Source organism: Schistocerca gregaria, chromosome 10 (assembly GCF_023897955.1).
Source record: "Schistocerca gregaria isolate iqSchGreg1 chromosome 10, iqSchGreg1.2, whole genome shotgun sequence".
In the NCBI taxonomy this organism is placed as follows: Eukaryota; Metazoa; Arthropoda; class Insecta; order Orthoptera; family Acrididae; genus Schistocerca; species Schistocerca gregaria.
In genome coordinates this window covers 211,987,189-211,999,303 of record NC_064929.1, presented here as the reverse complement: position 1 = coordinate 211,999,303, position 12,115 = coordinate 211,987,189, and the positions used below count along the sequence as shown (strand labels likewise).

The following is a 12,115-nucleotide window of genomic DNA, read 5'->3' as shown; positions in this document are numbered from 1 at the left end:
TTTTTATTTTCTCATGGCAAGGAGCTAGATTGTGGGTGGTAGGTTCAGTCTTCCAGAAACTCCAAACACTATAAGCTGAAACTTTTATTTGTAAATTAGTGATGATGATGATGATGATGATGATGATGATTTCCTTTTAATTGCTAAAGAATCTGAAACCTGTTTGTGAAAAAGAGCAGTCAAAGAGGGGACAAAAATAATTAAATGGTCACATTACTTTGAGGAGGGATATTTGGTGAATTACTTTCGAAAAAATTTGAGCTATTCCAAGTAAAGACGTGGCTTCCAGTCCACAAACTAAAACTCTCGTAAACACTTTATCAAAGCGATTGTAACGCACGTGAGATCACACATATTACAGCACTTCGGTTTTAAACTAAAATTTGCTTACTAGCAGTTCACAAATGCTTCTGTGGAACAACATAACACAATCTGGTTAAAAACATATTCATTTTAGTTTTATAATTCAGGATTATCCACCGAAATAAATATAAAATGAGAGAGCATTATTTTCTCAATAGACTGACTGGAAAACAGCAAAGATAGTGATAAGCGTACCATTTTGCAAGACAGAACAGATCATCAAATAATGTCTACACATGCACAAGAGAACGGGAACAGTTCTCTTATCGCAATATGTCACTAAATCGGGATCACACGCATTGCCATTTTTCTGCGATGCAATAACGTGCTATTGTAGCATGTGACTGAGCTGACAGCCACTGAGCCATACATGAATTGTAAGTTTTTCCACATGTGAAGAATAAATATGGCTTTTTGTCCATATGTTTATAAAAAATATGAAACAAAGATCTGACACTTTTTTTAAATTTTAGTCTTCATTGCTGTTGTTACTGAATTGCCAAGTTCAGAGCCAAATCACTGACTACTGCTCATGTTATTTCACAATAAATAATTATATAAAATCTAAAACAGTTTGTAATCTTTTATATCCTTAAACTGTCCATGTCACCTTTTTTTAAAATTTTCTGCAAGCTGCTGCTTATATCTGAAGTTTGCAGGTTTGTTTCAAAATAATAAAGTCTACTCCAATAGCTAGATCAGCAAATAGTTTCTCAAAATGTAAGCAACCAGTAACATTTTGTGTTCCAGAAGCTGCAAACTTTAGTTAATACAGTGGTATTCAGATCTATCAAGTTCACTGTTTGCCACATCAGTAATAATAATGGAAGAGGACTGTATTAGGAAATGAGACACCAGAAGTAGTAGATGAATTTTGCTACTCGGGTAGTCTGGTCAGACAACTGGCTCAGGACAGTCTGTTCACAAGAAGAAGAGCGACTTCCGAGAGGGGTGCAGCGAGCGGAGCAGGCGAGCTCCATCCACCGACTCACGGCACACCGACTGCCGAGGGGTGGAGGGGAGGTGGAGGGGAGAGGGGGGGGGGCGGGTGCAGAGTGGAGGAGTCATGCGGTGCCAACGACACACTCGCGTTTGCATACACACTGTGCTCCGAGAGGTGCCGATGGCGCTCTCTAATATCCGCCGCCACGACAGCTGTCGGCCGCTACGTATTGCACGTCTAGGAGAGGAAAAATTGTGACGACAGTGTAATAAGTTTACAACATTCGTGAAATTGGTAGTTTTGTGTCAAATGAAGGTATCTGTCACTACTAATTTTGTATCAGACCACATAGACAATTTCTGAATGAAAAAGTACCAGTAGTAGAACTTACATTGTGGGAATAAGAAGAGAATGATTAAAATTTTGAACATTTATTCCCACACGTAACACGGAAATGTACGTACACGTACGTCACTCTGATTAACACTTGTTAAGTTTCTCATCTGTGCACAATGCACAGTTGATCCTGCTGTCCAATTCCGCAGTACCAGTGTTGATTTTTCAATATATATATTTCAATTTTGACTGCACTGTCGCACCACCGGCAATCTCCTTCCAGTTGCTGGACCCTCCCCAGTCATCTGCAGTTTACTGACAAAAGGGACACACTTGAAATCTTAAAGAGCTTGTCTTTGGATTTGTCCTCTGAAATGTTGTGCTCCCTAAACAACCATTTTACTTTTGCCCGTGCCCGTGCCAGCCCAGCCACTTTCAAATTACAATTGCAGGGTGGCAAGTAGACAACCCATTGCCATTTAGTCAATCACACGTTTTTAGCAGGTCTACATTCTCAAATTAAAGTTAACAGAGCCCACTTCCTCTCTCACTTTCTCTCATTACAGGTAACATATCTCTTTTTGCAGCCATTCCCACAGTCTCGATTTGTTATCGTACCGTGTCGGTACTCTGTCCACCCTATTGTTACAGTAATGAAGTGTTGTCAATCACAATGACTGCAAATATGTTCTCCCAAATCTTACTGCATAGTCAAACCACCTATGAATGCTGTAATTTACCCTCTAGTAAGGTCATCTGAAGACCAGTATCAGTTGCAAAGTGATTTAGTAAAGATTGCTGTATGGGTGGCAGGTGGAAGTTGGCAGTTGATGCTAAATAACAAAAAGAGAGGTGATCCACATGAGTTCCAAAAAAAATCAGCTGGACTTTGATTACTCTATAAATAGTACAATTCTCAAGGCTGTCATTTCAACTAAGTACCTGGGTGTTAAAATTACGAACAACTTCAGTTGGAAGGACCACATAGATAATATTGTCGGGAAGGCGAGCCAAAGGTTGCGTTTCATTGGCAGGACACTTAGAAGATGCAACAAGTCCACTAAAGAGACAGCTTACACTACACTCGTTCGTCCTCTGTTTGAATATTGCTGCGTGGTGTGGGATCCTTACCAGGTGGGATTGACGGAGGACATCGAAAGGGTACAAAAAAAAGGGCAGCTCGTTTTGTATTATCACGTAATAGGGGAGAGAGTGTGGCGGATATGATACGCGAATTGGGATGGAAGTCATTACAGCAAAGACGTTTTTCGTCGCGGCGAGATCTATTTACGAAATTTCAGTCACCAACTTTCTCTTCCGAATGCGAAAATATTTTGTTGAGTCCAACCTACATAGGTAGGAATGAACATCAAAATAAAATAAGACAAATCAGAGCCTGAACAGAAAGGTTTAGGTGTTCGTTTTTCTCGCACGCTGTTAGGGAGTGGAATGGTAGAGAGATAGTATGATTGTGGTTCGATGAACCCTCTGCCAAGCACTTAAATGTGAATTGCAGAGTAGTCATGTAGATGTAGGATGTTTCCAGAGTTCATTTGACCACATTAACCACCTTATGTGGATTGAGCCCAGAATTTTAATTTGGCTTCCCTGACGAACCGCTTTCTCAATCTGACATTTCCAATAATACGAGGGTGGATTCAAAGTTCTTGGAATCACCACGAGTGGTCAGCACTAGTGCAGCGAGTTGTTGCATTGTTGCCTGTAAACATGTGCTGTGTCAGTGCTCTCGGAAGACAGCTGTGGCGGTGATGTGGTTCTGTTGTTCCAGCGAAGTGATTTGCGTAGATGGAGGTATGAATTGTTGCCACACCCACCTTTTTCACCTGATATGGCTCCGTCAGGCTTCCATGTCTTCCCAAAGCTGAATTTTTTTTCTTGGTGGATGAACAAAGAACAGATAGCCAGAGTTGACAATTATTTTGCAGGCCTGAAGCAAACACTTTCTTGTGATGGAATCAGGGCACTGGAACATCGCTGGACCAAGTGCATTAATCTGCTGCTTCCCTAATACATTTCATTTCTACAATGAAATGTGGCCACCAGTCAATAATGCCTCCACGTTCTTTCAGCAAAGATGTCTTGTTCTGCAATTCTTCGCATGTGTAAGGAAATATTCTGCAGAGATGCACTACTCCAGACGATCTTTTCCTGAAGTATATGTCGAGGTTTCCAAAGACTGGGAGCAGTCTGCTACTGGATGCAGAAGTAGTCAATTGCCTGTCTCGAGACACCTCTGCCGAAGTTATCCAACTTGTGTGTGTGGTTTTTTTTTTTCCCCAGTGGATATTGGCCAAGTGAAAGAGAATAAAAAAGTCAGAAATTACAAATAAAGTTTATGCAGAATGTACAGTTACAATTAACGGGGATACAAAGGGAAATGATCGACTTTTTGGAACCACTTACACAGTAATGTAGGTTATGGTTCCAGATATCACACGATGCAGTCACAAGTAACTGAATAAAAGTAATGATGGCAGTCATTTCTGTTACAAGAGACTATATAATGAGGGAAACTACAGCTGTGAATATGCATCTTAGAAAATAAAAAACCACTTCAGCTAAATGAAAATCCTTTTTCATTAGACTCATAGTAAACATCCAATAAAGTGGGATTTTCACAGATCTGAAGTTGTTTTCTATTTTCCAAGATGCATTTCTATCTGACAGGACTTGTGCCCCTTCAGCATAGCAGCCTAGAACTTCAACCACTAGGCTACATGAGTGTCTTTGAAAGATCTACTTCATTATTATATATTGAGCCACCTACTGGATGACAAGCAATTCCTTTACACACAAAACAAAAGACCACTTTAAAGCAACTTGGACAAAGTGGAAGGCAGTTTCAAAGCACAGTTGAACAGAAAAATTTGTAAAACTGTACAAAGTAAAGTCAATGCTCTTACCTTGCAGTATATGTTGGTTACACCTGCCACAAGTGGTGATGGGAATATAAGATGACTGATGAGCTGATTTGTGTAGCCAATAAGAACAATTTTTTGGTTTCAAAAGCATTTTTCATAACATCCTTTAGCATTGTACTTCTAATTACTCAAACATGGGTACACAAACACACACAATAAAAAAAAATTAACGGAAGCGATATATTCTTGGAGATGTGACCCGCCTAGGGAACAAAACAAGATTTATTTTTTTTTTTTTTTTTCTAACACAGGTTTCGCTTCTTCATGTTTAAGAAATGGCATGTATCACACAAATGACACTTTGTACATAAAAACAACGAAATGTGTATTTCGCTACAAGGACCACATCTTCAAATGTAGAAAAATGTAAAAATAGTAACACTAAGTTTTTTTCATTCCAACACACTATGCTAGGGTTTGTATATGCTGTTGCTGTACTTTACAAAATGCATAAATAAACCCTGCTTTTGAGAGTACCTTCTGCGCGTCACACATATTCAAACAAGTGACAGTCCTCTCCCTGTCTGTCTGTCTGTCTGTCTGTCTGGTGCCGTGTAGAGATCACCTCATGGCTGACCAGGTGCCCTCGATACTGTTGGTGTGCGCACCCATTTCAGGATCTTTAATGTCACTTCATGGTTTACTGTAAAAATCCTTGAATCCTTCATTGTTCAAGCATTTGTACAATATGAAACAGTCAGAAATGACAGTCAATCCTAGAAGGATGTATTTCTTTACGACACCAAACAGCAACTCCTTCATACATTTGAGAAAAGCTTTGAAACAACCCTTGTGGGTTCCTCTTGATTCCTCCGAAAACCCACCTTCCTGCATTTTTGTTGCCTCTGCCATATTTTCTTCTCCCGAACAAAGCCTCTTCCATCTTGATAGTGACTCCCCACCCACCAACTTAACTTTCGTTGTTGCACATTTCAGTACATATTTCTCTGCAAAAGCTTTTCCAATTCACTACTGTCTTCTCGGATAGCTGTAGTTCATTAGTAATAAAAATTTCTGCACCTTTTGACCCAGAGACAAGTTAATTGCAGAATTTTTGTGATAATTTGCATCCATTTACCACATTTTTTTTTCCAATGCTAAAACTAACTCTTTACTGCAGCTCCATTGCATCCCATCTGTGCCTTTTGTATCACAACCAGAATTCACTACTGTATACAATTTACTTCCGATCAGATTTTCAAGAACAAATACATTCGTAATTTAGACATACATCATAACTTTTACATCACAAAACGCCAGACTGCTTACATGCATCTGAAGAAATATTCACTAATGTATACAAATTACTTGCGATCACACTTTCGCATAACAAATTTCCACAATTGAGACAGATCCCATAACAATTGCTTCAACATAAAAAACACACCCAATTGCCTGCGTACATTGTTAAAAAACATCAAAATGGAGCAGAAATAGAAAAACGATAATGAGCCATCCGTAGAACTTGAATTATTTGTAGCAGTCCACACCTTTGCCAACATTCCACATTGAAATAATAATAATAATAATAATAATAATAATAATAATAATAATAAACAACAAAGTGCTATATACACGAATAATAGAAACGGCAATATACTGTAATAGCACAAACTAAAGAACGGGCCTTCTATGCAACATATGTAATTAGTCTCTCATCGGAACAAAAATTCACTATTGTATAGTAATTTTTTGCGATCATACTTTCATTTAACAAATTTCCATAAGTTAGACAAAATGGAAATTCATGGTATGATCTTATGGGACCAAACTACTGAGGTCTTCTTCGGTCCCTAAGTGGCAGACCGACCCAGTTATAACTGTCGTAACATAAAAAAACGCCGAACTGCTTAAAATATATACAACTATAATGGAAACGCAAAATTCAAGGTAAGTAAAAAATTAATAACGGGTTATCCATTAAACGTGAATAATACATTGCTGTCTGTCACTAACACAACAATCCACATTTAAGAAAATATTGCACCATACAGACATATCAGTGATAGAAATCCTAAAGTAATGGCTGTCTACACAGTGCAAATAATTCTTGCCATCTGTGAAATATGTTATTCTGATGTTTATTATTTACGGCATAAACATAGACACCTCACCAAAAAGGTATGTGTAAAAATAATGCAATTTCATTCATATTTTCTCATTTTAAGACTAATCAGTTCACCATAAGCTTGTTTCCAACTAACTGACACCAACGATATGAGCACAGGCGTTGCCAACATTTGCACTATACCAGGAACAAGAGCAGTATGTAGGCGTCCCACACTAAAAATTTAGCTGAAAAATATGAACTGAAATTCACCCCTCTTTGCTGGGCTTTTCTGGTGATTTCACAGGATTCTCTTTGCAAAATCTGCACTTTTTTCACATAGATGAAACTCACTTCTGTGTATGTAATGGTAGGTCTTGTCAGCTGAGAGATAGGATGGATCAACTCTTTATTCTTGCTCTACCAATCACAAAATTTGGCGACATTTTTCTTGTTCCACTCTAAGGTGCTAACTCTTGCCCTTCTCAGACAAGTGGAAAGAGTAACTGGCATTGCACTGATGGACCAGGAACTGCTTCATCGCCACTCTTCAAGACACGTATAATTTTACTAAGGTAATCGACCCAGCACTAAAGTTTATTCACAAAGCAACACAAACACTATACATGAAGTAGTAACTACATATCTTGGTGTACACACTGGCAAACAACACAGCTTCAACAAACACATACGACTAATCACATACAAACCCAAAAGTACACTTCACAAACTAGAGACATTAAATGCAACATGAGAGACTACCACTCGCATACATAAGAATGTACCACTGCGTACTTTTTGAGTCAGTGTAGGGCTTTGCAGCTGGTACATGGACACACAGACTTGCTTTCGTCACAAACAGATTCACTGGTAAGCCGGAGCACAGGCACGTGCTACTTAGACTATCTGGGACAATTCACACTACATCAGTTGATTCACCGTACGTGAAGCTCGTAATATACCTGATCGATATAACTGTCAGCTATTGGGCTGCAACGTATTGGCTGAAGATGGGTAGACCTGAGAAAGTTTTGCTGATCACTTGGCAGTACAAAGAAGATAGTTCCAACTAAAAAAATTGGTGTGTTGGCAACAAGAGAGAGATGAGAGTGATAAGGGCCATCAAGTATTTTTATTTTTTCCCCAATATCAGGGAGTGGTCACGTTTGCACCAAGTCAACCCCAGCTGAGGCATGGTTCATTTTGTGACTGGATATGGCTCTTATCCCACACGCCTGCAGCACATCACCTTCAGAAAGCAGTTGTTGCCAATGTGGGGAAATTGGTTCTCCTGAACACTTCATTTTGAAATGCATTACATACAGGTACTTACATAATAACACAGACTACACTATATGCTGCACTGAGGAACCCAGATGCATTAACACAATTGAATGCAATCACCAGCAACATCTAAAAGTGGGACATGACATGTACAATCAGACTCAATACAGAAGGTGCAGAAAAATCAAGACAGGCTGACACATAGTTCAAGTACTCTAATAATTACGATGAAATGAGTGTTATCTCAGTGTTGTCACTGTCACAGACATACAAAACATACATAACATAACATAAAACATGTAAAAATATGCCCAACTGCTCATGTGAATATTACACTAAGACTTACGGATGGAACTAATTAATAGTAGACATAATTAGAATATTGTTCTAGTACCCACATTAAACCTGTACCCAATATTGTTAAGTGATTACATAAATAACACATTGTTCTACATATAATAATGTGAATGTAATATCAGTTTCATATAAAGCAAGCAAGCAAAATCAGAGTATGTACACAAAACGAACAGAGAATGCATATTACACAGTCATACAAAATTAATGGGTCCACTACTTAAAAAGTCTAGTTTTATTCAACAAAATAATTTTACAATGTTTGTTGTCAATGTCAGTGGTGGCTTGTTATTTCACCTACAACGATGAAGGAACAGTATATAACTTAATTACGTCACACTTAGGCAGGATATTGTTTCAAAGCCAAGTAGAATTTGTTTGCTACCTACTGTAGTAGTAGTAGTAGTAGTAGTAATAGTAGTAGTAGTAGTAGTAGTAGTAGTAGTAGTAGTTATATAACCTAACAACCATCAACTCACACAGCACTCTACCAAACAACACCAACATAGATTAGATCCGCATGGACTGAACAAATTGAGCTTTCCCAAAGAGGGATGTTTGTGTGGATGTGTAGCATCACATGTGGCCGCTGGACTTAAAGTTCAATAGCAAGTCCCCTTCCCCACATGGTGTTGGTGGAAGGATTTCTATGTCTACTCTTCCCTATCTTAAATCATACCATAAATTTGAGATTTCCTACTTCCAAGCTCCAGTAAATTTTCTTAAAAAATAACTAATTGCTGTAAGTAAATAAAACACAACACTAAAGTGCAAACAAAAGAGCTCCACGTGGTGCTGCTTGGGCAACAGCGCCATGGCCTGAACTGTGTAGTGGTGGCCATAGGTGTTGGCTAAGTCTGTGAGGAGAGCTACAGCCTGCATAAATAGCAAGCCGTAAATATAAAAAAAAAATTCTGCCAATTCAGAAGTAGGAACCAGGGAGACACAAAATGTAAACAACTAGGCTTAATACCAGCAAGACCTCAATTAATCCATCATGAAAACAAAAGGAGTAATCACAAGAAAATTGTAACATAAACCAATCTACAATCCAATAATGTGTACATATGATCTTGTAAATGACCATTTAGGAACAAAAATATAATTACAAGATTCTTTAGAGGAACCAGTCAAGGTAATTTAAACATGGAGAAAAAAATTTGAGCCTGTATGATTCTCCTCAATTCTCCACGCATAAAATCATCCTGCAGTAGAAAACAATGTTAAAGTATAATCATTCAGAGACATAGCACTAGATGCATATCAATCTCAGCAGTCATTTTTGTGGTAGCAGTTCTCTTATTAGAGGCAACAGTTCTCTCCAATTTTCACCTTTACTCTGCACCCATCATGACACTAGATGCAGTGTATCTACAAAACTGTAGCTTGCTCTTGGGTTTTAACAAAGTAGTTTCTGACAACTTATTTTCATTGGGAGTTTTTCATGTCCAAAATGATGGTAATAATCAACTTTCCACATATCGTTATCAACGGAACTTTAAAATTTGAATCTTGTCTGCTAATTAAAAATCGTGTGTTTCCAGGAAAAGTTTTTGGAATAACTTCACTTTCCCAGTACAAATTACCACTCCTTACACACTTTAATGGGTACACTTAATTTGTCATATCAATACATAGAATTAGAAAGAACGTTATAGTGTTTAGGATTAGATGTCCTTTTTGTTCAAAAATTATGCAATACATATTCAGAAAAAGAGATATAATGTCCCTTTCACAGATCTCAAATGAAATGGACCATGTGGATGTGTAGTAAGTCTAAAAATCTTACCTCTTTTCATTAAACATGTAAAGGTACAATACACAGAGGTAGGCAATTTCAATGCCATTGTCGCCAAACAGTATCAAACTACAGAACTTACTTCCACTGATCACAATGCTGCACTAAATGACATCATTAACAACACAAATTCCATGTGGTGCTCCTAACAAAGTTGACAATGGAGCAGAAGGTGTTTCATATTATCAGCTCCTCTCCCAGCTTCTTCTTAAATGAACTTTAATTGCTAATAAACTTTTTAGGGTTACTGGCAAGTTACAGCAAATGTTTGTTCCTGAATAATGGGCACCTATCTGGGGTAAAAATCTTTAGGAAGATTACTCTTATTTTTATCACTGACTTGAAAAACATTTATAAAAAAACTCATTGATGAACAAATAGATTAGTAATCAGCAGACAGTACACCAGTTTCTTGAGAAGGTCACTGCAGAATGTTTTTAAGTTCACACTACTATTAATTCACATAACAGATTTTTGAACTAAGTAAACTTTAATTTAGCTTGATGAGTTACCCCAAAAAATTACATTATGGAATTAAACTAAGCGAAGTACATTAGGATTTTCTATTTTATTTTGCCGGGTCTGACAACAGCCAAACTACAAATGAAGATTTGTTTGGGCACTTCAGTATTCTGACAGCACACAATGAAATGTGTTGGCAAATTAAAACTGTGCACTGGATTGAGACTCAAACCCAGGACCTCACCTTTCACATGCAATGCTCTTATGTACTGAGCTACCTGTGTGCAACTCACCAGTAGTAGTAGTAGAGCTGTAAGGGCAGATTGTGACCTGTGTCCAGGGAGCTCAGTCGGTAACAGCACTGCCTGTGAAAGGCAAGAGCCCAGGTCTGAATCTCAATTTACCACACAGTTTTTATTCTTCTGAGAAGTTTCAAAACAGCACAAACTCCTCTGAGATTCATTGTGGCACTTTGTATCCCATAGATGTTTAGACATCCATCAGTCTGCAGGAACTGGTAATGAAGAAGTGGCAAGGGTACAAAGAACAATTTGTTTCTGAATCTATATATTAAAATATCATTAGTTCTGATACACTGCATTACACCATCAGGCCACAAAGTCAAATTTCATAAAAGCTATTGAACAAATAGTAAAAACAACAGTTCTGATTACAAATATACACACACTTCCTGCCTGGCAAAGAATAAACAGACAGATGTACAGTTCGCAGCTATTCTCGCCTTTTGACAGGAATCTCCATGAGGTCCCTTGAAGCTACAACCGAACAGGAATCGCAGTCCGACAAGGCGGCCTCGGCTTCTGCTAACAGCTTAGCGACGCAGTCCACATCCTGTGAAGGAAAGCACACACTGCTTGTTACCACTGTCTGTCCAACTGTGCAGGCAACAACATTGGACGTAATGGGAAACAAAATTGATTTTGTTCTGTCAGGGAAATAACGAAGACATGTATTTCCACACAAACAAAGAAACAAAACCAAAACCTCAGAAAAGATTCCACTCTTTTGGTAACACATTGTATATGAAGCAATTGGTACTCTAGTAACAGGAGACATTTCTGAATCCAGTTAGACGTACTCCTTACCATATTATCTAGATAAGCTTGTGGGATTTTGTCCCATTACCCCACAGTGACCCCAAATATGTTCTGTAAGGTCTCTGGCAGGACAGAGAAATCGCAAACCAATTGTTTTAGCATGACCCACAAATTCTTGATACAGCTTTAGGTCTCAAAAATATGGAGGCTACCCCATCTGATTGATTCAAAGCTCCACTAGTGAGGAAGAGAAGTCTACAAATATCAAACACAGGCCTTACATTGAGGAAGAAATTTCTGATAATGTACTTTTGGAGCACTTCACTATATGGTATGAATCATGGACTGTGGGAAAACCAGACCAAAAGACAACTGAAGCATTTGAGATGTGGTTCTACAGAAGAACTGTACATATTAGGTGGACTGATAAGGTAAGTAAAGAGGAAGTTCTCCACAGAATCAGTGAGGAAAGTAATATATGAAACAGACTGACAAGAAGAAGGGACAAGATGATAGCACAGAAGTCAT

At 38.2% G+C, this 12,115-nt stretch overlaps 1 protein-coding gene across 3 annotated transcripts in view; it reads right to left on the bottom strand.

Annotated features, from left to right (window-relative positions):
- Nucleotides 1-5,110: 5,110 nt before the first annotated feature.
- The window catches only part of LOC126293345 (zinc phosphodiesterase ELAC protein 1-like), a 73,437-nt gene continuing 66,432 nt past the window's right edge, over nucleotides 5,111-12,115 (bottom strand). For all 3 annotated transcript variants that reach the window (XM_049986538.1, XM_049986539.1, XM_049986540.1), the window contains one exon: nucleotides 5,111-11,381. In XM_049986538.1, the coding sequence (XP_049842495.1) occupies nucleotides 11,262-11,381 (120 nt within the window). In that variant the 3' untranslated portion in view covers nucleotides 5,111-11,261. The remainder of the gene's footprint in view (nucleotides 11,382-12,115) is intronic.